At 38.7% G+C, this 20290-nt stretch overlaps 1 protein-coding gene across 8 annotated transcripts in view; it reads left to right on the top strand.

Annotated features, from left to right (window-relative positions):
* The window catches only part of THSD4 (thrombospondin type 1 domain containing 4), a 286352-nt gene that overhangs the window by 40871 nt on the left and 225191 nt on the right, over nucleotides 1-20290 (top strand). For 6 of the 8 annotated variants that reach the window (XM_048955750.1, XM_048955751.1, XM_048955755.1 and 3 more), the window contains 2 exons: nucleotides 7787-7891; nucleotides 10563-10632. In XM_048955750.1, the coding sequence (XP_048811707.1) occupies nucleotides 7863-7891; nucleotides 10563-10632 (99 nt within the window). In that variant the 5' untranslated portion in view covers nucleotides 7787-7862. Of the gene's footprint in view, nucleotides 1-888; nucleotides 908-4135; nucleotides 4243-7786; nucleotides 7892-10562; nucleotides 10633-20290 lie in introns of those variants that run through there. The other 2 variants (XM_048955757.1, XM_048955753.1) reach the window with 2 other exon arrangements.

Raw genomic sequence — 20290 nt, 5'->3', positions numbered from 1 at the left:
TGGAAGAGGGAGAAAAACTGTTTCCAAATGTATCTTGCTGGTAATTGAGGGTTCAGAAAGGCGATGTTGATTGGTGTGTTTCTGCTCTTTGATTTGCTGGTTTCCCAAAGTTATGTTACAAGGGCTTTTCAGAATTCCCATTTATTCAAACCACGCAAATCTTAGGCTTACTCAGGAGCCCCGGTGTCAGTCAGTGTCCAAAGAGAACTGACGTTTGAGCTGCATTCCTTTCAGCATGTCTTCTCCCTGTCTCCAGCAGTGGATACTCAATTAGACCTCAGGTCCCTTTTACTGACAGTAAGCAGTATGCTAAACAGCAATGAACTCCAACTGCTAATTTAAAGAAAATAAAAAACAGGCACTTTTTTTTAAAGAGATCCCCACTGATCTTGCATTGTCTGCCTGTGGCGTAGGGAATATTTAAAGCATTAACTGCAGCTCACAGTGCTTAAGGAGTTACTCTGACTCTGTTTTCTCTCCCAGCAGTTTGCAATCGGCTGTACACATTTTCTTGAAATGCCAAAAAGTCTCTCACTCACATTTTGAATCTTTATTTTTCAGCTTCTAGGCACTTGGGTACGTTTTCCTGTAGCTTCAAGTGATGTCAGGTGAAGGTCAGTGCACTATATTAACCTGCCCTTAAGCACAAATAAGTTCAGGCTCTACTGCCAAGAGATGACCTTTTGATTTCTTTTTACCTGACACAATAAGGGCTCTGTTCAGAATTCTTTACTCTTCCTTTACTTAGGCAAAGTCCCAGCCACTTGAATAGGTTTGCATGGGTGAGGAGGGACACAAAAGTTCCTGAGGCATGGTGTGCGGATGGCTGAGGGTTCTGCACTGTAGTTTAGTTTGAGAAACTGGAAGAGGCTCAGCAGTTGTTGTGGTCAGAAAAGAGAAGTGAAAGGTGAGAGTGGATTTTGTTGTGACTTGCATCACTACTGTGTCTGAAGCTACATGAGTAAGTACTGGTTTTAAGCTACATCTGATCAACAGAGATAGGGAGGTTTGTGTACCACCAGAAGGCTGTATGCATTGCTAATGGGTAACTGGTATTGAAGTACTCGATGCTTTCCCTTTCAGTCAAGGTGTGTGCTTGAGTTGTGAGATGTAGGACTGCTCAAAGTGGGAAAAATTCAAGGGTAAGAGCTGACCTGGAAAGGACAGCTGGGAGTCAGAAGAATACAGCACTCGTGACTCATTGTTTTTTTACGTAGTGCTGTTAGCAAGGGTGACAGTGGTTGCTGCTGATTCAGTGAGGTCAGTATCTTCTATCTGTCAGCCATAAGGTTATTCTTCACAAGCTGCTGCATGCTATTTGCCAGACAATTTCTTTACTAATAGGGAGCTTTTTAATATACAGCCAGTAAGACATTTCAACTTTGTTGAGTGATCGATAGCCTGAGATTATCTGAATGTATGATTATAGTGGGGTTTTGTGTCAAGGACTGATATCTCCTATGGGAGTGTAACAGTTTATGTTAAGTGGGCTGAAATACTCTCATCTGGACCACCAGAGCATAACAGGCATAGCAGTAAGACCGGACTTGGAGGATACCTAAAATCCCTTTCAAATGGGCAGCGTAAGAATAAACAGCTCCCACTGCTCTCTGTTAGAGGATCTTGCAGTTCATTTTTCAAATGGAGGAGGCACGTGGAGGTATGATTGCTACAAACATCAGGATTTTTCTAGAAGTGTGCACCAACCCTCATCTGAGTGAGGACTTCAGGAGAATTACAGTCAGTGGTTTCAGTCTGAAGGGATAATTGAGAACAAAATTGTCTCTGGTTTTCTGAACACGTGAATTTTACATATCTTCTGCTGTTGTTAATCATACTGCATCTTCTTGTCTCTTTCTTCAAGTTACAGCGATACTGTTGTCTGCTTCTTGTGAAAGCTGAGTAATAATGTTTTCCTTTTTTATCTCCACTAACATCCCCACACAAAGAGGAGATGCATTTGCAAATGTGCATCTTTAAATGGTAAAGGTGTAGCAACACCATTGGCATTTGATGGTGCTATGGTGGTTGCCTCCCCAGTTTTGTTGCAGTGAACTTTAAAAAAAAAAATTGTTCAGGTCTAGAGGCTGAGCGTAGGGCAGCTGATGGCTGTTGTTGTGTTGCACCCTCATCCCAATTCTTTTTCGTGGACGAAAGCTAAGTCAACTGTTCTTCAGTGAGTTCTCTGAGTTTTACCTATGCTGTTTGTTCATATGCAGAATTTAATATTTGCAAAAGTTTTACAAGGCTTCTTGTCATTATTGCTGTTGGCTCTCAGAGATCCATTGAAAGTTTACGCTTTCATGTTGGCTTTAAATTCTCTGGTATTCTGTCTCAAAATTATGAAAGAAATAGTTCTTTTAAGATTTTTCATTAGACCTATTATCCTTCATTATGTAGAAACATGAAAGAAAGCAATTAATCTTTAAATTCCGTTGTTGCATTTCTGTACCAGTGTGTAGGGAGCCCCAGATCAGACAGGATTTTAATGAGAAATAAGTCAGAATCTCATCATTCTTACTGCATTGTTTGACAACATTTAAGTGAAATATTATAATCGGTTCATTTCAGGATGTTTGAGGAGCGTAGTCTGGAATGTTCTGTGCAAGATGTGTAAGCTACGTGGTGAGCTGTGTTTCTGCTCATGATCTCACAATTATCTGTACTGACTCCTAAAAATAAGGCTTCACACACAAGTCTCACTGCTAGGTATGAACAGATCACAGCAGCTGAATTACGTTTTATTCAGCAAAGGGATGTGTAGAATTTATGTGAATTCCACAGTATCACTGTTTGCTCTGGGCACGTCACTTGTTTTTCAGTGGTCCCTAAAACATATCCTCGTATGGATGCCTGAGAAGCTTCCATATGCTTGCATCTGGCCCCTGCCAGCTGATACCCTGTGTTACTCTTGTATATCACACCTATTTAGAAGATGGTCGGTACTCCTCCCAAATGTTAAAGAATACTATATCTATTCATACTATTAAAACAAACAAACAAACAAACAGGCAGATAAATCTCTGAAGTCTGCTGAGGATGGTTGTTATCTCATTTTCTAGCTCTTCACACAGAAAGTAAGAATAATGCTACAGAAGCTCTTGGAATTACTGTGGCCGAAATGTAGAATTGAACCCCAAGGATTTTAATGGGAATCTCAGTGGATGCCAATGTTATATTTATAGATGCATGTTCCAGTTAGTGTCTGTTCTGCTGCATAAGGTTTTACAGTAGAAAGTTAAGCATCAGTGACTTATATCAGTAACAAATATCAATAACTAACTACCCAGAAGAGAAACATGTAGACAGTCTTAGAAGGCTATGCTCACTGTGATCACTTGGATGATCTATGGTGCTCTCTTCCACTAGGATGATTCTATTAGAAGCTGGCTAGCAAGCTTGAAACGTGATTTGATGCGATTACTGAAGCATCCCTCTACAGTACAGCCTCATCACTCGTCTGCTTTGGAACAAAGTACAAGTGTTTCCAGAAAGCACTGTTCTTTGGAGCGTTGCTTCTGCAAAGTCGTGGTTCCTCCACTGAAACTCTGAAGAAAATATTTTTTTCTGAATAAGCAGGCAAAGATTTCAGGTCTCCATCACATTCTCTTCTTGTTATGTGCTAACACTGATGCCCCAAACAGAAGAGAAGTCTTCTAAGAAGAGGGAGGGAACTTTGTGAAAGTTACTATTTTGCTATTGTGTGTGTTTCTGTAGTATCTTGATGGGAACACCAAATGGTTTTCCATGAGGACAATGGTAGGTTTAAGCATCCAGCTGCTGTTTAATTTCATCTGAGAATCATGGCTGTGCAGTTCAGAACTTTGACTTTGTTGGAAATATTTCAGAGCACTGCTGATTCTATTGTCCTGTTTGTGTGAATCAGCCCTAATTTAGAGAATGGGTAGTTTGGCATCGGGTCTTTTATTTGTGTTGGAGTCACATGGAGAGTTAATTGTGGTAGGTTAATGATACGTCTGTTTACTAGTAAATGAAAGATTTCAAAGGGTGGAACAGGGAGGAACGTTTGATCTTCGCCTGTGTGTGCTGTTAAATGTTGCCCAATACTCAGTACAACGAAACTATACTGTGAAGTACAGCCCCCTAAATTTTGTTTCCTCTTTTTCAGTGCAGAGGATATTAATGCTTGGGCACATGTTTGAAACATTTATGGAACAGCATGAAAGCTCATTCTCATGGTCAGCTGTTAAACATTTGAATATATGGCTTGTGTAATGCCAGGCAAGTATTCTCATTAGTTAGTTGGCTAGAAAATAATGTTCATCATTACAGAAGTGAAGTATCTTCTACCTGCACAATAATTGTGTACGCAATTCGTACTTGATTGCATTTCTACAAAATAGCTGCTAAAATACACAGTGTATTACTATTACTACAATGTGAAATCTGTGCTTAGTTAGGTTATTATTGTGTATAAGAAGTTTTAAGTGTTTTTTAAATCAGGTTCATTATAATAATATTTTCACTTTTATGTTTTTTATTACTAATATCTGTTCAGCTAGTATTAAATTAATTCTTCATAACCAATGGTATAAAAAAGATTAAAAAAAAAAATGGAATCTAGAGAAATAGTGAATAAACCAGTCTTGTCATATGACTGTGATTCACAATCTGTAAAATGAGTGCCTGTTTTTCATGGGCTCTCCCTCTACTTTCAAGGTTGTACTGTATGTTTTAATGTAATTAATGAATTCTTGAGGAGATTAAAACTCTGGTGGTAGATCTCAACAGATATGGTATGAGCTGTTGAGTGTACACTCAAATTGTGGAGCTTGATAGATTTGGTGTACAGTGAGGTGCTTTATCAAAGCGTTGTGAATGTAGTGACTTTTGGATGCAATCTCAAGGATTTGCATTCAACATAATTTAATAGACGTGAACAACTAAACTAATAAATACTCCATGCCTTGCCATTGCACAAGGGAATAGATTCAAAGGCAATCTTGAAGAGTATGTACTTTTTAAATTTAAGTATTTAAATTTAAATGTTGTTTGCTAATGTTTTTGTTTTCTAAAGAACACAAAGAGAACTTTGTGCATAAGTGGAAATGGCTTTGAAATGATGTTCCCATTTCATAGCTACTTCAAGTTGCTGTTGACAGTAGCTGGCAAGCTATGTAATCAAACCAGGAAGACAAATGTTGAAGGAAATTTAACTTGACTTGCCATACATCTAAGTCAACAAGATAAAATAGGCTTAGAGCAATTTGGAGCCAAACTGAGTTTTATGTGTGTTTGTACATGATGTATCTCACATCATTGCTGTGAGTTAGAATAGATGGTCTTTGGTTGTTGCAGTACATATGTGTCCACATGGACTTACTAAGAACTTTCTGTTACAGTTTGTGCACAGGTGGATATGGATATAAGTGAATAACAGGACTTAGGTGAAGTACAGGTTGATGCAAAAATCACATTGAAATTTGTGAAGTATCATCCACTTGATGCACAAAGGGTAAAGTCACATGAAAAGTTATGTATGAGTAGTCCTGTGATGTTTGAGCTGTTAAGGTAACTAAATCATTAGTCTTTTAGCAAATTTTTAGATCACAGAATGGCCTGGGTTGGAAGGGACCTCGAGGGTCATGCATCTCCAACCCTCCTGCCACATGCAGGGCCACCAACATCCATAGTTAATACTAGACCAGGCTGCCCCGGGCCCCATCCAACCTGGCCTTGAACACCTCTAGGGATGGGGCATCCACAGCCTCCCTGTTCCAGCACCTCACCACTCGTAGTAAAGAACTTCCTTCTGACATCCAACCTAAATCTTCCTTCCCTCAACTTAAAACCCTTGTTCCCATGTTTTTTTACCCTTGTAAAAAAAATTTACCCTTGTTCCCATGAGATCACCTCATGGGAAGACATTTTTAAAGTTACTTAACCAAGGGGGAAGTCTCCCACTTAACTTCCTGTACAGTGTCCATGATGTCTGTCCTGGTAATTCCGTGTATTGCATCATTTATTACTTTGAGACGTATAGTTGTATCCATCTCAGCAAACTTCTGAGATTGTCTATATGCCTACTAGATTCCTTTCTTTGAAGTTGGTGTCATTGTCCATCTCTGCCCCTTTTTGGAAAATCCCCATTGCAAATTAGTGCTTTCATTTTCTAATTTAATCTAGACACCTGTCTGATCTCTGCTGACCATGGGCTGTGGTGTCTGACTACTAGCAGCACGTGAGGCTGAGATAATTGAAAACACTCTGCAGGTCATGTTGAGAATGCCGGAGCAAATGTCAGTAAATATCAAGAGGAGAGATTCTGATGATTAGTTCATGACTTGAGAGTGGAAGTTCTGAGACTGGTAGCGGTTAGAAGGCATTAGAATCACTCACCTACAGTGTGAAAGGGGAGGAGGCATGACTTAGGGTCTGTTTACTCTATCTCCTTTTCTGTGACTTGATGCATATTTTATTACATGCAGTGAACAGCCTCTTCATTTGGCTGGGGAGGAGGTATGAATTTGCTCCATCCTGTGTGCTGCTGTTTTTTTTTTTTCCTACCCAGTTTCACACGTTTGGTTTTATTCTACTTTGGGGTGAAGCAGTGAAGTTTGCTGAAATGTAGGATATTTTAATGTGGTGGAGAAAGTCTTGCTAACTGCTTGAGTACAGGAGTGTGGTTTGTTCCAGCCATAATGATATGATCTATTTTGCTGTAAATATTGTCTTTTTCTAGATAGATTTATAGTGCTTTAGAGCTCCTTGTGGGAAGGTGACTTGATGTATTGCAGTGCGTAACACATTTTACACCTCATCAGGCTCTTGAAAACTTTCATGCCAAAATTGGTGTTATTCAATGCTAGTGTTAACTGTCCAGCCATTTCAGGTATTCTTTTTGCCCTGGATGTTCTGGAGGGAAAGCGATTATTTATTTATTTTCATTTTTTCTTTTTTTTCCCCCCAACCTCTTAGCAAAACTAGACTGATAACAAAATGTTTTCTGCTTTTCTAATGAAATGTAATTCACAAAGTGTATTAGGAGCTTGTACATTTGTTCTCTGAGTTTGTATCACATAACAATATCCTATTGGGATTGAGTCTCTATTCAAGGATGTGGGTTGAAAAGATTATTGCAGAATGAAAAAGCAGAAACAAAGAGTACGTCTGGAAAAAACAGAATACTGAGAACTTGAAGTTGTGTTAGTGACAGTCTGCATCACATGCATGTCCTCAATTTTCAACAAGTGATGTAAAGAGTATTGCCTCAGTATGTCTGATAACTAAGAGTCGGATTGCAGGAATTGAGGCATGTCTTGTTCATAATCCAGAATATCTGTTAGTAAGTAGTTTCTGAAGGGATCATTCAGGTGCTTTGCATTAGCACTGTATGTACAGACTTGCCTAACATCATTTCTATGACTGGCGTGAGCACAAGTCTTTGAACAAAGCTACTTTCAATTCAAATAAATAAATAAAATCCTCAGTTTGGTGGCAAAAAAAGAAAAGGCATAACGTCATACAACTGATTTATCAGAGATGTGGAGATGAGAATGGAAGTTAAACATCAGTTTTGTACCCATGGCAATCAGATCAAGATTTTGCATTCCATGTTTTTTCAGCAAAGTGGTGTTGAAGTCCAGTCCCCAAAAATGGGGCATGCCCAGTCCATCCGTGTAAGTTACACTGGATTTACAGTTTGAATGGCAATAAAGCTCCTGAATTCAGGTAGAGATGATTGATGTCTGTCTGTATCCAGTTTCTAAACATCCAGAAATATACTGAATAAGCAGTGTTAAATGTTTTCTGTTTATTTCTGTAGGATTTGTTTGACCCGCGTTGTGCTTTACTACAGTGAAGAATATTTTTCGCTTCAAGACACTTTGCATTGAAGGATCATGGTAGACAGTTTAATAGTTTCTTTGAGGTAAGTGATGCAGCAAAACATTTCAAGTCTGATTTAATATGTTCCTAACAAGCTGCAGAAAATACCAATTTAACATACCAGTTCAACCATCTCTTACTTCTGTATTATAAGTGTTTGAATAATAGGAGAATAAATAACAATTCTGTCCAAAGAATAAATAATCAAGCACGTGCATTCCAGGCATGGTATTCTTTGGTGATGGTAAGAAAAAAAAAAGCTCTCAGTATTTGTTTCTGCTTAGAGTGTCTGTTGGTATGTGCCATTGTTTTAGGATACTTTACTGGAAGGTTCCTTCTTTTTTTTTGGTTGATGACGCTGTGTCATCACAGTCACTGGTTTTAAATAATAGATTTGCATGTTTTAGTACCTATGCTGCCACTCAGTCTGAGATTCATATTAATCATTCCAGAAACAGCTTGCCAGTGGGTAATGTGGTAAATACCTTTCGAGTAGTTTTCCTGACAAGGGGAACACTCAGCTTTTATTAAGCTGATCTGTTCAGTTCCTTCCATAGTTGGGCAAGCATGTTAGGAGGAAGCAGGCAGCTGTGAGGCTACAGGAACAACAATTCCTGCTCAGAATGACAGCTGAACCACATACTCTTTTGTTTGTACAGAGATACTGTCATTTACACCTCCGATCCAAAGTTCCTTCTTGTGAATTTCAGACACCAATCTTTGAATTCTGGTACCCTCCTAATATTCCAGGAAAGATTCCACAAAAGGAATTAGAGCTAGTATAACTTTTCCCCTTCCAGCTAAAAAGAAATTGGTATTGCCAGTAAAAGAAAGTGAGCATGTTTGCTCTTAGAGATAATGCTGTACAACTTGTGTAGATCCCTGACTGTGTCTTGAACTAGCTGCTTGTCTACAAATAGCATCATCACTGTGAGAGCATGGGCTCTATGAGCAAGGTTCTTACTCAGAAACCCGAGTGAAGCAGCCATCAGTCAGCTGGGCCTGTCAGCCTCTGAGCTCTGTCTGCTCAGTACCTCCATGTGAATACTTGTCAATTTTGAGAACAGTTAGGAGATGGAGCATTTGGAAAATAAATGTGCACATCAACTAAAGACAGACATGGTGTTGTTGTTTTGTAGTTTGGAGGTCTGAGTTCTGTTCTACCTTTGATTTCAGGTGTGTTTAACAAATCAGCTTCTTCATTTGTATGCCCTCCTTCTGTCCACTACTGCCTTATTCAGCCTTGCTCCAAGCCACGTGTCTGGGCTCTTACTGTAGTTCCTTTACAGTGTCTTGCACTTTTACCTGCCTCCTTTGGCTTTATCACAAACGATAGCTACATATAATGAAATACTGCATTTTAATGGGCCTTTAAATTGTTTTCCTTTTTTTTCTTCTAAATTTATGTGGCAGTAAGGAATGATTTTTTTTTTCCTTTAAATGTTTTTTTTTTTCTTTGAGAGCAGCATAGACTATGGTGATGAAGTGATGAAAGGCCATATGCAATCAATACTTACTTAACAGTTCCTTTTGCAGTTTGTTACCAAGAACTCTAGCAAACAGAAAACTCAAGAAAAACATTCTCCCAGGTAGAAGAATGTATGTATTTGTACAAATGAAATGCTTAGTATAAAAAGCTGGTTTTGCATAGTAGGTCTGTCTTTGAAAATACCTGAAACAATGTGAAATGTTTAAAGGATTACTGCATAGCGAGCAAAGGAAGGGACTGTGAGTAGGAAGCACAGCTGGATTTTGTCTGGTCCATTAGTCTGCAGATGGATTTTGTGTCCAAATCCATCAGTTTTATTTCTGCATTGAAATTCAGCAGCTTTTTCCTTCATGGAGGGTCCAAAGGATTCTCTTTGTAAACTGAGAACTCAAACTCCTGGTAGAGGTGAAGATAACTTAATTCTCACTCTCTCTTACCTTTCTGTATTTCCAATGAAGGACTTGCTGGAAGGAGGGAAACCAGTCCTCAGCTCAAACTTAGCAAACAAAAGACTGAGCTAACTGAACCCAACTTGCAGTGGGCTCTGCGGAGTCGTTATGGTGGTGAGGCTTGACAGAGCAAAGTTTGTTTGGGCTTGGTTCCCATTATGACTCCTTTCAGATTGAAGATGTGGGGACTGGGGTGATGTTTGGCTGCTTATCCTGAGTCTCCAGTGAGCTGTGTCTGCTACTTTCCATCTTTTTTGCCCATTAGGCTATTCAATTTTAACAAGTGTTAGGCAGCTGGGAAGGAACCTATGTTCTACAAAATCATGGAGGTTCTTTACATGTTTCCTGTGCTGGAGGTGGTGTTCATCTGCAAAATGAGGAGCCACAGTTAGAAACAGACTCAGTCCACAGATGGCTGAACTCTTATTTAAACTCATGAAGCGTATCTCAATTTTGACACCAAGTGCTGTGGTGCAAAAGTATGTACTTAAAAAAAAATTATTTAAACATAATATTATGTGAAATATTGTTAATGGATTCTTCTTGGTGAACTTTTGCTATATAGGTAGACAAACATATGTATGTACCTACTGCTGCCTGCAGTCTAGTGAAGAGAATGTTAAAAGAATATTTCACACAGTTTATTGAGTCTCTTTTGCTTAGTAATGATATTCAAGTGTGTATCTAAGTTCTTGCAATGTCAAGTCCTCTATTAGGCTTTAGGTAATTTGGATTAGTGGTAATAATGTATTCTGTTTCCCTATTTGCTTTTTCAGACTTCTCAGTTCACTAGCAGTGCTGGGATTTCAGTTTGTCATCCCACAGCCTTCAATTGAACACAGAAAGGTAAGCATTAGTAATATTCAGATTTTGTGTACTTAAAGGTAAACATTAGAGTAAGCAGCATAAAGCAATGTAATTGGGGTGAAGTTCTTGGAACATTATGGCTTTTGTGTGTATGCTTTTACATTAATATATACTTTTTTAAAAGAGCCCCATCACAGTTAATCAGGTGAGTGCTATAAACAGACAGGAATGTATAGAGTGTTGTAGGTCATATGTATAGCATTGACAGCTTATTCAAGTTTTGGACCATTTCCATTTCCATCGTGTAAGATGAAGATGAGAAGAATTCACATCAGAGAGAGCAGTGCTCAGTGGAGTGGTTAGCAGAAGCGTCTAGTTGCTCCTAGGTAGCACGTTCTCTTACCAAAACGTAGATGTCTGAAACAGATATTGGACACCAGTCGTATTCAGATGTTAGACTGAAATTACTGAAGACAAGCTGGAAGCTGCTTAACTGTTTGCTTGTCCACTTGTGAAAAATTCACATGCTTGCCTCAGACGTACAGCCAACACAGAGAGGATCCTTCCATCCTTCTCAGCATTAGTGGGGCCTCGGCTGGGAAACTTAATTTAGATTTTTTGCGTTGCTTTGTAGAAAAAAAAGTGAATAATTTGGAGAGAAACAGAGGGCAGCAGTGATTATCCTTGGGAAGTTTTAAAATGTTACCTCTGAGGGAAGTTTGAATGAATTTGGGTTGTTTAGTCTGAAGAGAAGACTGCAGGAGGAAGGCAGACATAATCTCCAGATACTTATGAGTGCTAAAGAGAGAACTGTTCTTTATTTCTGCAGTGAAGTAGATTAGAAGAAAGGGATTTAAATTGGCGAGGGAAATGTGATTTTGGCTATTAGAAAAAAATTTCTTATGGCAAGGATGTAAAGAAGGGTAGATCACACTTACTGGGAAACTTCTAGCATTTCTGTGATGGAGGTCTTTGTGAATGTGCTGGACAAAGGTTTGTAAGGAGTGAAGTGTGGGTATTGCTCATTTTGCCAGGTACTCCAGGAGCAAACCCTTCGAGTACTCTTCTGACTCTGTGTAGTCTGATCTATATCACCTCTTAATTAATACTCAAGCCCAATAAAAAAATTGATAAAGATATAAAATATATCTTGCTTTTAAAATAATTTTTAAATAATGTACAATATGTATATTTTTAAACTGTACTTAGAAAAGATAAAATGCAAGTTTTCCTTTATGTTTTTATATGCATATGCCAGTATATTTAGTGCAAAAATTGTTTTGACAGCAGTTTCATTGATACCATGTAAAAACCTGAAAGTATCTGATGATCATAGTCTAAGAACACAACTGCCAATTGTAATACAACTCAAATGAGGTCCAGACTGCAGCTACCCAGGTGCAGCATTCTAAACCTGAGTCCAGTGTGGTGCTTTTCGCTATTTCTGATCTCTCTGATTTTGCTGTGCAGTTGAGATGGTCGTTTTTTGCTGCTGCTGTTTTGTAACACTGACAGTGAAGTGCTGGTGCAATCCAGCTTCCACATGGCCGCAGGGGGAAAAATTAATGACTAAAATAGAGTGAGTCAGAGAAACAATGGCTTCATTCTGTGAAGCTCTGGAATTACTTTTGATCAAACCAGATTCTTTGTTTTCAGTTGAGTTAGAAATGCCTTGGGTTTTAACTAGCACAGGCCTCTGTACTAGTTAAAGGAACCAAAGGCATGGCATTAAGGGGCATGGCAAGCACCTTGGTCATGCTCTTTGTACTGAAAACAAGAGAGGCAGAAGTTGCCTAGTGATGATCACAGGTTCCGAGGCTGCTTTTCTCAGCAGCTACTTCAGTACATGTTTCTGGTGTGAATTCTCAGCTTTATAGCGCTGCAAGTCATTCCTTTTCCTTTTGTGTAGTAACTTGGATGCATGTGTACTGCCATCCCCAGCCATCATCTCCTGTGTATTTCTGCACAGATCTCTGCTCTTTGGCACAACTCCTTCTATGTGAATGGAGATTGATCTCATGGGCAGAAAGGAAGAGAAAGAGGGAAGGACTTAGGGAACAGGAAGTCATTCTAACGATGTAGTAAACAGCACGGTGTTATTTGATGGCGTTAGTATATACACTTAGAGGATACAGTGTATGTAAACTGAGAAACCAGATCTGGCTTGTAAGAAAACAGTAGTTCGTACCCCAATCCTTATTTTGTATTTATTTTTAAGCATGCATTTAGGATTGATGCTTGAACATGTAGTGTTGGAGAGTGGATTCTGTGTTGTGCACCCTTCATACAGTTATTTTATGCTATGAAGGCCGTGGTCAAGGAAATAAGAAACTGGATTTGGGTATTTGGCTGAATAGCTCATTAAATATTTCCAAATAGGCCATATTTTTATTTCTTACACTAAAACTTTTGGGAAAATGAAATAAAAATCAGGACAATTCCCAAAGCAGCAGATTGAAATCCGTTATAACTGTCTCTGGACACCCACAATTGAGCTGAGGTTTTGCTTTTTTATGACTTGAAAATACTTAAAAACACTGTTTTGTGTTTGTTTCAAAATCTTGCTGTATTTTGATCTTTTGTTTCTTATTTTCTTTGGAATCTATTAGTGTTTAAAGTCATGCTAGTTTGGGAGCAGCTGACATAATGTAGATATTGAGCAAAAATCTGTTCGCAGTTTATAAACTAATGTGAGAGTTTTAATTTAGCTTTAGTAGATTACAACGAGTTAATGTATCTTTTAGCTTCTCTTGAGTAAGTCGCCTAAGTCTAGGACTTCAAAAGGGCATGAAGAACAGAGCTAATCTTATCAAACAGGATTTAAAAACAAAGAATTAAAACCATATTATTATTATATTTTTTTTTTTTAAAGGAAACTTCATACAAGTTCTGGAAGGGCTGAGCTCAGCAGGTTGCTTTCCACAGACACACGCACAAGTCCATTTCTGGCATGAAAGCCTGGGGACTGTTAGATAGAAGAGCCAAATTACTTGCGTAGTAGGGAGGTGCAGATAGTGGAATTAAGACTTGGGGGAATGACAACAGCAACTGGAAAAGTTCTTATTTTTCTCATTTGCAGTTGATTCTGTAACTCCTCAGGATACTCCCCTCTGACTAAATCCAATACTTTTCCATCTCATAGAATCATAGAATGGCTTGGGTTGGAAGGGATGTTGACGGCCATCCAGTCCCAACCCTCTGCTTTGGGATGATTCCACCCACCAGGTCAGCTGCTAGGTCCCTGTCCAATCTGGCATTGAATACTGCCATGGATGGAGCATCCACAGCTTCTCTGGGCAGCCTGTGCCACTGCCTCACTGCCCTGGGATAGCGAAGAATTTATTGCTTATATTTTGTCTATATCCAAATCTACCAGTTTAAAACTATTCACCCTTGTACTATCAAATTTGGTTCCTCTTCTGTTATAACTCTTTGGAAACTTAAGCTTGGCTAGGAGGTTGAAGCTAGTAAGAAGATACTTTTGGGGGATAATATTTGGGCAATGTTTCTTTTTTTTTTTGTTTTTTTTTATTTTCATAAAATTTTGGAATGTAGTTGTGGAAGCTTGCTTGCCATGAAGATGGAATTGACGAATATAGAATTTCTAGTTTCAGAAATACCTAATACACTGACTTTTGTATAGAAATAAGGTTTTTTTTTGTCTGTATTTACTTCAAACAATGCTGTCTTTCATTTGTGCATCGCATAAATATCTGAAAACAAAGATTCTCTATTTATTCACTCTATTTATTTCCTGCAGCTGAGCTCATCATTATGGGTCTATTTGTTAGTCTTATCTCTAAATAACACAGGTTTAGACAGCAATACAAATATTTTAAACATGATATGTTCAACAGATAGGTAGAAACAGACTTTACTGTGCAGAAGATGTATGTGGTTTCTTATATACAAGGGTTATAGTTTGGTCAGTAGTTTCTGGCAGGTCAGGTGTTTTCAATATCTAACTTTTTCATTCATAGAATGTAATTTGTAAGTACCAACTTTATGAGGACAGAGAATTCATTGGCAAAAAAGGAGGGAATGTTGCATGAAAATGATCACCATTCGTATTTAAAGTTGGACTAGCCGTCTCTAACTGCTTAAATCAAAGTCTTTTTAATATTTGGGCAATCAGCTTCCCTTATCCATCAGTACTGGACATATGAACTGCCCTCCTGTGCAGTCTCTATTCTCCCCCATGCTGAATTTATTCAATAAATACTATTTAACCTTTACTATAAGTGACATGCTGTGATGAACAAAAGGTTAAACCGTGAAACATAACAGTCCTCTTCCCAGACAAACAGTGAAGACTGTATTCACAGTTTTTTCAGAAAATCATCCCTGGGTTGATTGTTAATTAATCTTAAATTGCTGTATTGACAGTAAGTTGTAATAAAATGGGTAATGTACACAGTAGTAAAGTTTGTCTAAATACAATTTCTAATGTAAATGTTGCTTTGCTTTTAACATCTTGCTCTGTTAAAACATTAAGTATTAGCGTTGAAGCAATGGAGTTGCTTTGAATTTTTATGCATATCTTCTTGTCACCCACTTGGATAGTACTACAGACTTTAATGAAAGTGCAGTACATCATTGATCTATGGAAGAGATGTCAAGGTTTTCTTTTACAAGCCTTTCACTGGGGCACTGTAATATTGTTGAAGTACTTTGAGTCTGTTTTTTTAATGTGATTTCTTTATCTCTTTGCTGGACATAAGAAATTATCTCTTTCTGTTGAACATGCAATAGTTACTATGAAGGTCAGCAAGTGGATGTGACTCCCTCCAAAATGTACTCCTACAAAAAGCATCTTAAGATGAATATGCTTTCAGAAGAATTTTGTTAGGGCTATAATTTTAGAATAACGTTTAAGAACAAGCATAGTGAAATACAGAAATAAGAAATTACAGAAATGAGTTCCTATTCCATGCTACAGACTCACAGATGCAGGGAAGTTTCTTTTGTGCACAGCTGAGACTGCACTGAGGCCCCTCTGTCAGGCTGTGGTAGGCTGGGCAGGCAGTGATGCTCCACCAGTTTGCTGCAGCTGAAGGCAGAGGAATGCAGTAAGACAGCACCTTGCCTGGTGGGTTATTCCTGCAGCTTGTCTTGTGCTGTCTCAGGTGTTTGCTGGAATCCTCTGCAAATTGATTTATCTCACCAACCTCTTTCTATGAGAGAGTAGATGGCAGGGTGGGTGCTTTTTCTTTTTTTTCTTTCCTTTTTTGCAATTGCAATCAGATATGCTTGTTGGAGGGTCCTCAGTGCTAATTTGGGAGAAGTAAGGAATAGGTGCAGGAGAGGACGCTGGGAGAAAAGAGAAGAACACAGGGAGGGGTAAGATGAGCAAGATCCCTTTGCTTGGGCATGGTGAGCTGTGAGATAAATTCAGTTACCTGTGGAAATGTAGCCTGAGCTACGTAATGGCTAAATCCCATCAGTACTCAAATAGAAGTTAGTTTCTAGAGGGAATTTCTGTAGTTAGCATCTGCTTCAAAGCAGTTTTCCTTTCTGTACTTCCTCAGTTTTTGGAGTGCTTCAGTTTATCCATTTTGTTTGGAGGCTTAGGGGTTGATACGTTTTGTTTATTCTCAGTAAGCATTCGTGTTACTTGCCCTACGAGTCATCTCAGTCAGTTTTCTTTTTTCTTAAATCCACCACATAATGGTACTACGTTAGTTGAAGTGGCAGAATACAAGGCTCAGGAACTTATCAGAGCTTCTCTTAAATCACTGTTCCCTTAACTGACAGTGGATATCTGCTTTCCCTTTGCTTCAGGACAATAAAAGATAATGAAAAATAATGTCTCTCTTCTGCTTGCCTTTTCCTGTGCCCCTATGTAGAGTTCTAAAACTGCTTAACATCTACATTTGTATGGCTGCATAGGCCTTTTTCTGGGCAATCATGTACCTCCCTGAAGCTTTTCCTATGAACGTTTTTATCTGTGACAAGTAAAATGAGACACTTAAAGGAACTCCAGCAGGTTCTTGGATTCATTGGCCATCGTACTTTGAGGGGTGAAAGCGAGGATGCTAATTTTGGTCTCACTTCCTCTGTCTGAAGAATCCAATAAATAGGTTGTTTATTTCTTCTTATCCTTCTTTCTTTCATCTTTGTTTTCCATGGCAATTCACTTACTGGTTCCATTACACTGCACTGCTGCAAAGGCTTAAGGTATTAGGGATGGTTCCTTCTGGTGGGAAAATGAAGATCAAGTGTGAACATAGAGGGAGAGTATGTAGGGTGGCTGATAACACTGTATGTTATTTCAGATAGGAAGTTGTTTATTAATTCTGATAACTATATCAATTTTAAGATTCATATAGGAAATTCTATATATGTGATCCTACACCTGCTTTTATATTGTTATAGTGACAGTGAATGGCAGTGTTTCTTAATGTCTTTTGTTTCTTTTAGTCTCCTACACCCTATAAAAGTCACCATTCTGCTACCTGAAAAGGATACAGCTGCCTAATATTTCTGAATGCACTATAATAAAGTAAAACGTGAAGCATGAAGTTAGTCTGCTATATCCTTGAAACACTAGGGGAAACTGGAGTTAGACAAAGTGCTTAATATTTAAGCTTGGATTTTGGCCAAGACAGCAGAGCTAATGCCTCTTGGTTCTAAGGATTGCCATGGGATCTCCACCACAGCTGCTCACCACCTTGTTTTTACCTGTCCTGAGAAGTGGGAGCATGCTAACAGAATGCTGTGTGTGATTTTTCCTTGAAACTCAGGTAGGGTGAAGCTCCATCATGAGGTTCACAGAGTGAAATCTATAGCCTTGCAAGCTGCCAGCCAACCCATGCAAAGCCCACAGCATTTCTGTGGTTCTGTCCTGCTGGGCTGCATGCACTGCATAGGGTTTTGCTAGGGCAGCTATGCATGCTGGCGTGTGCGGCTGCTGTGTGCGTGCTGCTTAACAAGTGTTTGCTTGTGCCTCTCATTTCTTTGTAATTTGGTTTGTTCGTAAGATAACTGTTGAGTTATTGTTACTGGTATATTTTGTTCACACCAGCTCCATAATTCTGAGGTGTAGTTTGTATTTCTCTTGTATTTATTTACAGGACAACATATCCATATGCCTTCAGCACATATATATAATGCTTAACATTAGCTGTATAGATATACATGCTCTCAGGCTCATTGAACCCTGAGTAAAATAAAGCCTTTCTAGCTAATGGCATTCATGTTCTAACTAGTGATTATTAGGAAACAGGAGGTGATTTAGACTGTACAAAAGTTTCCTTTAAATTTAGCCTTGTAATGCAACAGAGTGTCTTTGAACAACAGCTGAAAGAAGTTTCCTGCTATCTCCTGAGTCGTTACTAATTCCCTGCCCTTCTCCTTGTGAGTTAAAATGCTTAGGTAATGGCATTCTTCCTGCTGGAGAGGGAGGCAGAACAAGGATACATTATTTTGTGCAAGTATACTCTTAGAAAAACCAAGGGCAATGGTTTCATTATTTTTAACCTGCTTCACAATTGAACTCTGAAAAATAGTTTTTTCCTTAAAAGCACAGGTTCCTTAAAGCTGGAGCATTGGGGTCTTAGAGCTTGTTCTGTTTCTTTGGGAAAAATGAAAGGGACTTTTCTTCAGTTGGATTTCAGAGCAGGTGAACGTGCAAGGTGATAGATCAGTGCCTCATATTTTTAAATTTTGTGTCAGGGCGATATTTAATGCTGGTGTTGTCACCGGCTTTAGAGAGCAATGATGAAGATGAGAAGCTTTATGGATTCTCAGATTAATTCTTCTGCTCGGAGATACTGCTTTCTATTTAATGGCAGCTTGTCCACTTCTGCAGCATTGGGCAGATGACTCACTGAGAGTCCCTGGGAGGTGTTATGTCACTCACTGGGTACGTAAGTCCATGTCTGTACCACGTTTGGATCCCAAAGAATTTTGTAAGTTGTAGAAGTACAGTAGAGTGGTGATAGCTTTGTCACAGCTAAAGATGATTGACCTGAGCTTGTAGTGCAGTGAGTGACTTAGATCACATGTGATAATCAGTGATGAGGAAATAGCTTATTAAAATAAAGAAGCCACATCTCTGGTATAGTGAAGTCCTGATGCTTATCATCTTTGTTACTGTAAACCAGAAGCAATCCCAGTGCAGATAAGGGGTCATTATATGCAGCTACTGGAAGGGAGGAGTGATCTATCTGTTAGCCTGCAGGTACTTACTGGTCTCACAGCAAGAAAGAACCCTCTGCCCCAGAACAGTAAGCTCGTGGAATGCAGTGGGGGTGGTCTTGGTGTGAAAAAAGTTATCCAAACTTGGAGGAAGCTTCAAACTCTGGCACACAAACTGTTCTGAGTTTGTTCAGAGCTGTTTACTTTCTAGATTATTTAAATAATGTTAAAGTCTCTTCAGATGTGGTCTAAGTTGGTTGAGGGGCCAGCTAAGCTTTGCAGGCATTGTAACTCTCCTCAGTGATTTGTGAATACAAAGGTCTTCTATTTCCAGGTTTTTTAGCCCTTTAATCTTCACAGGCACAGATGTTCAGACAGAGTTTTTATACAAAGAGCAGAAACCCAAATCATTTAAGCTGGTAGTATTTACACTTACTGCAAAATTCAAACGGTTTACTACATCTTTGATTAAAGGTTTCCAAAATGCAGTGAAAGATTAAAATAGCAGAGCTCACTAACTAGGCGGACATATACTCATTGTGTCATATTTTGTTTGGCCTCTGCTCCATTTTTCTGCCAGCCTGGAGAGATCTGAGAAGTTGTTAACTACAGGTTTTGGGGTTTTTTTGGTAGATAATTTTTTATCAAACCACCAGTGTTGCACGTGTTTCTTGTAAAAAGCATTTAAAATATTGCTATTCCAAATGAATGACTATAAAGTGGACCGTAAAGACTTTCTGCTGGGAAATTATCGAGGCTGTATAGGAATGGTCTGTATTGGAAAGCAGCTGAACTAATGTTGAAGAAATATTCCTTTAAGATGCTTAGACTGGTGAAAGAATTAAACCAGTTCCATAGATGTGTTTACAATGCTGGCAGGGAAATACTATAATGTTACACTTGAATAGGCTCTAAATCTAAACTATAATTTCCTCAGTCCATTCAAAATTTGGCATGCTTTGCTCTGAACTGTATTTCAGTTCTAGTTTCTATAAGTCAGCCTGCTTTTGTTTTTACACTCCTGAGATTTTTAAAAGGACAGAGACTTTATTTTCTTTTGTGAAAGACCATCAGTGATAGAATGAGCTGTAAATATTTGTGAAGAGTAGTGTATTCATCTCATCCTGAATATGACATGCAGATTTTTTAGTAACAAATATTGAAAAATAACGTACTGTTATACCAGCATATAATAATGATGGCAATGGTTTGGTGTCACAGCATGGGTTAACAGGTATATGAAGAGGATCTCCGGAAGGGACAACTCCAAAATGCTTCAACTCAGAGGAATATTTGCAGAATTAGGGCTCTTTGCTCTGAGAAGCAAAGGTCAAGGCAAGTAAGATAGATAATTTGCATGTATTTTTAAAAAAGGCATACTGGCTTCTATTAATTCTGCCTTGCATCCAGCACATGGGCATGAGTTTACTGAGTGAATACCATTGGTGTTCTGATCAGCTGACAAAATGTCCCTCTGGATACAATTACTTTGACTTTGGGTAATAAACTTCAGACTGAGTTCAGATGATCCCTTCCTTCTATGGTTGTGACATCACTG

The sequence above is a fragment of the Lagopus muta genome, chromosome 10 (genome assembly GCF_023343835.1).
Source record: "Lagopus muta isolate bLagMut1 chromosome 10, bLagMut1 primary, whole genome shotgun sequence".
In the NCBI taxonomy this organism is placed as follows: Eukaryota; Metazoa; Chordata; class Aves; order Galliformes; family Phasianidae; genus Lagopus; species Lagopus muta.
The sequence above is the reverse complement of the archived record's forward strand: the minus strand, read 5'-3'. Positions and strand labels throughout refer to the sequence as shown.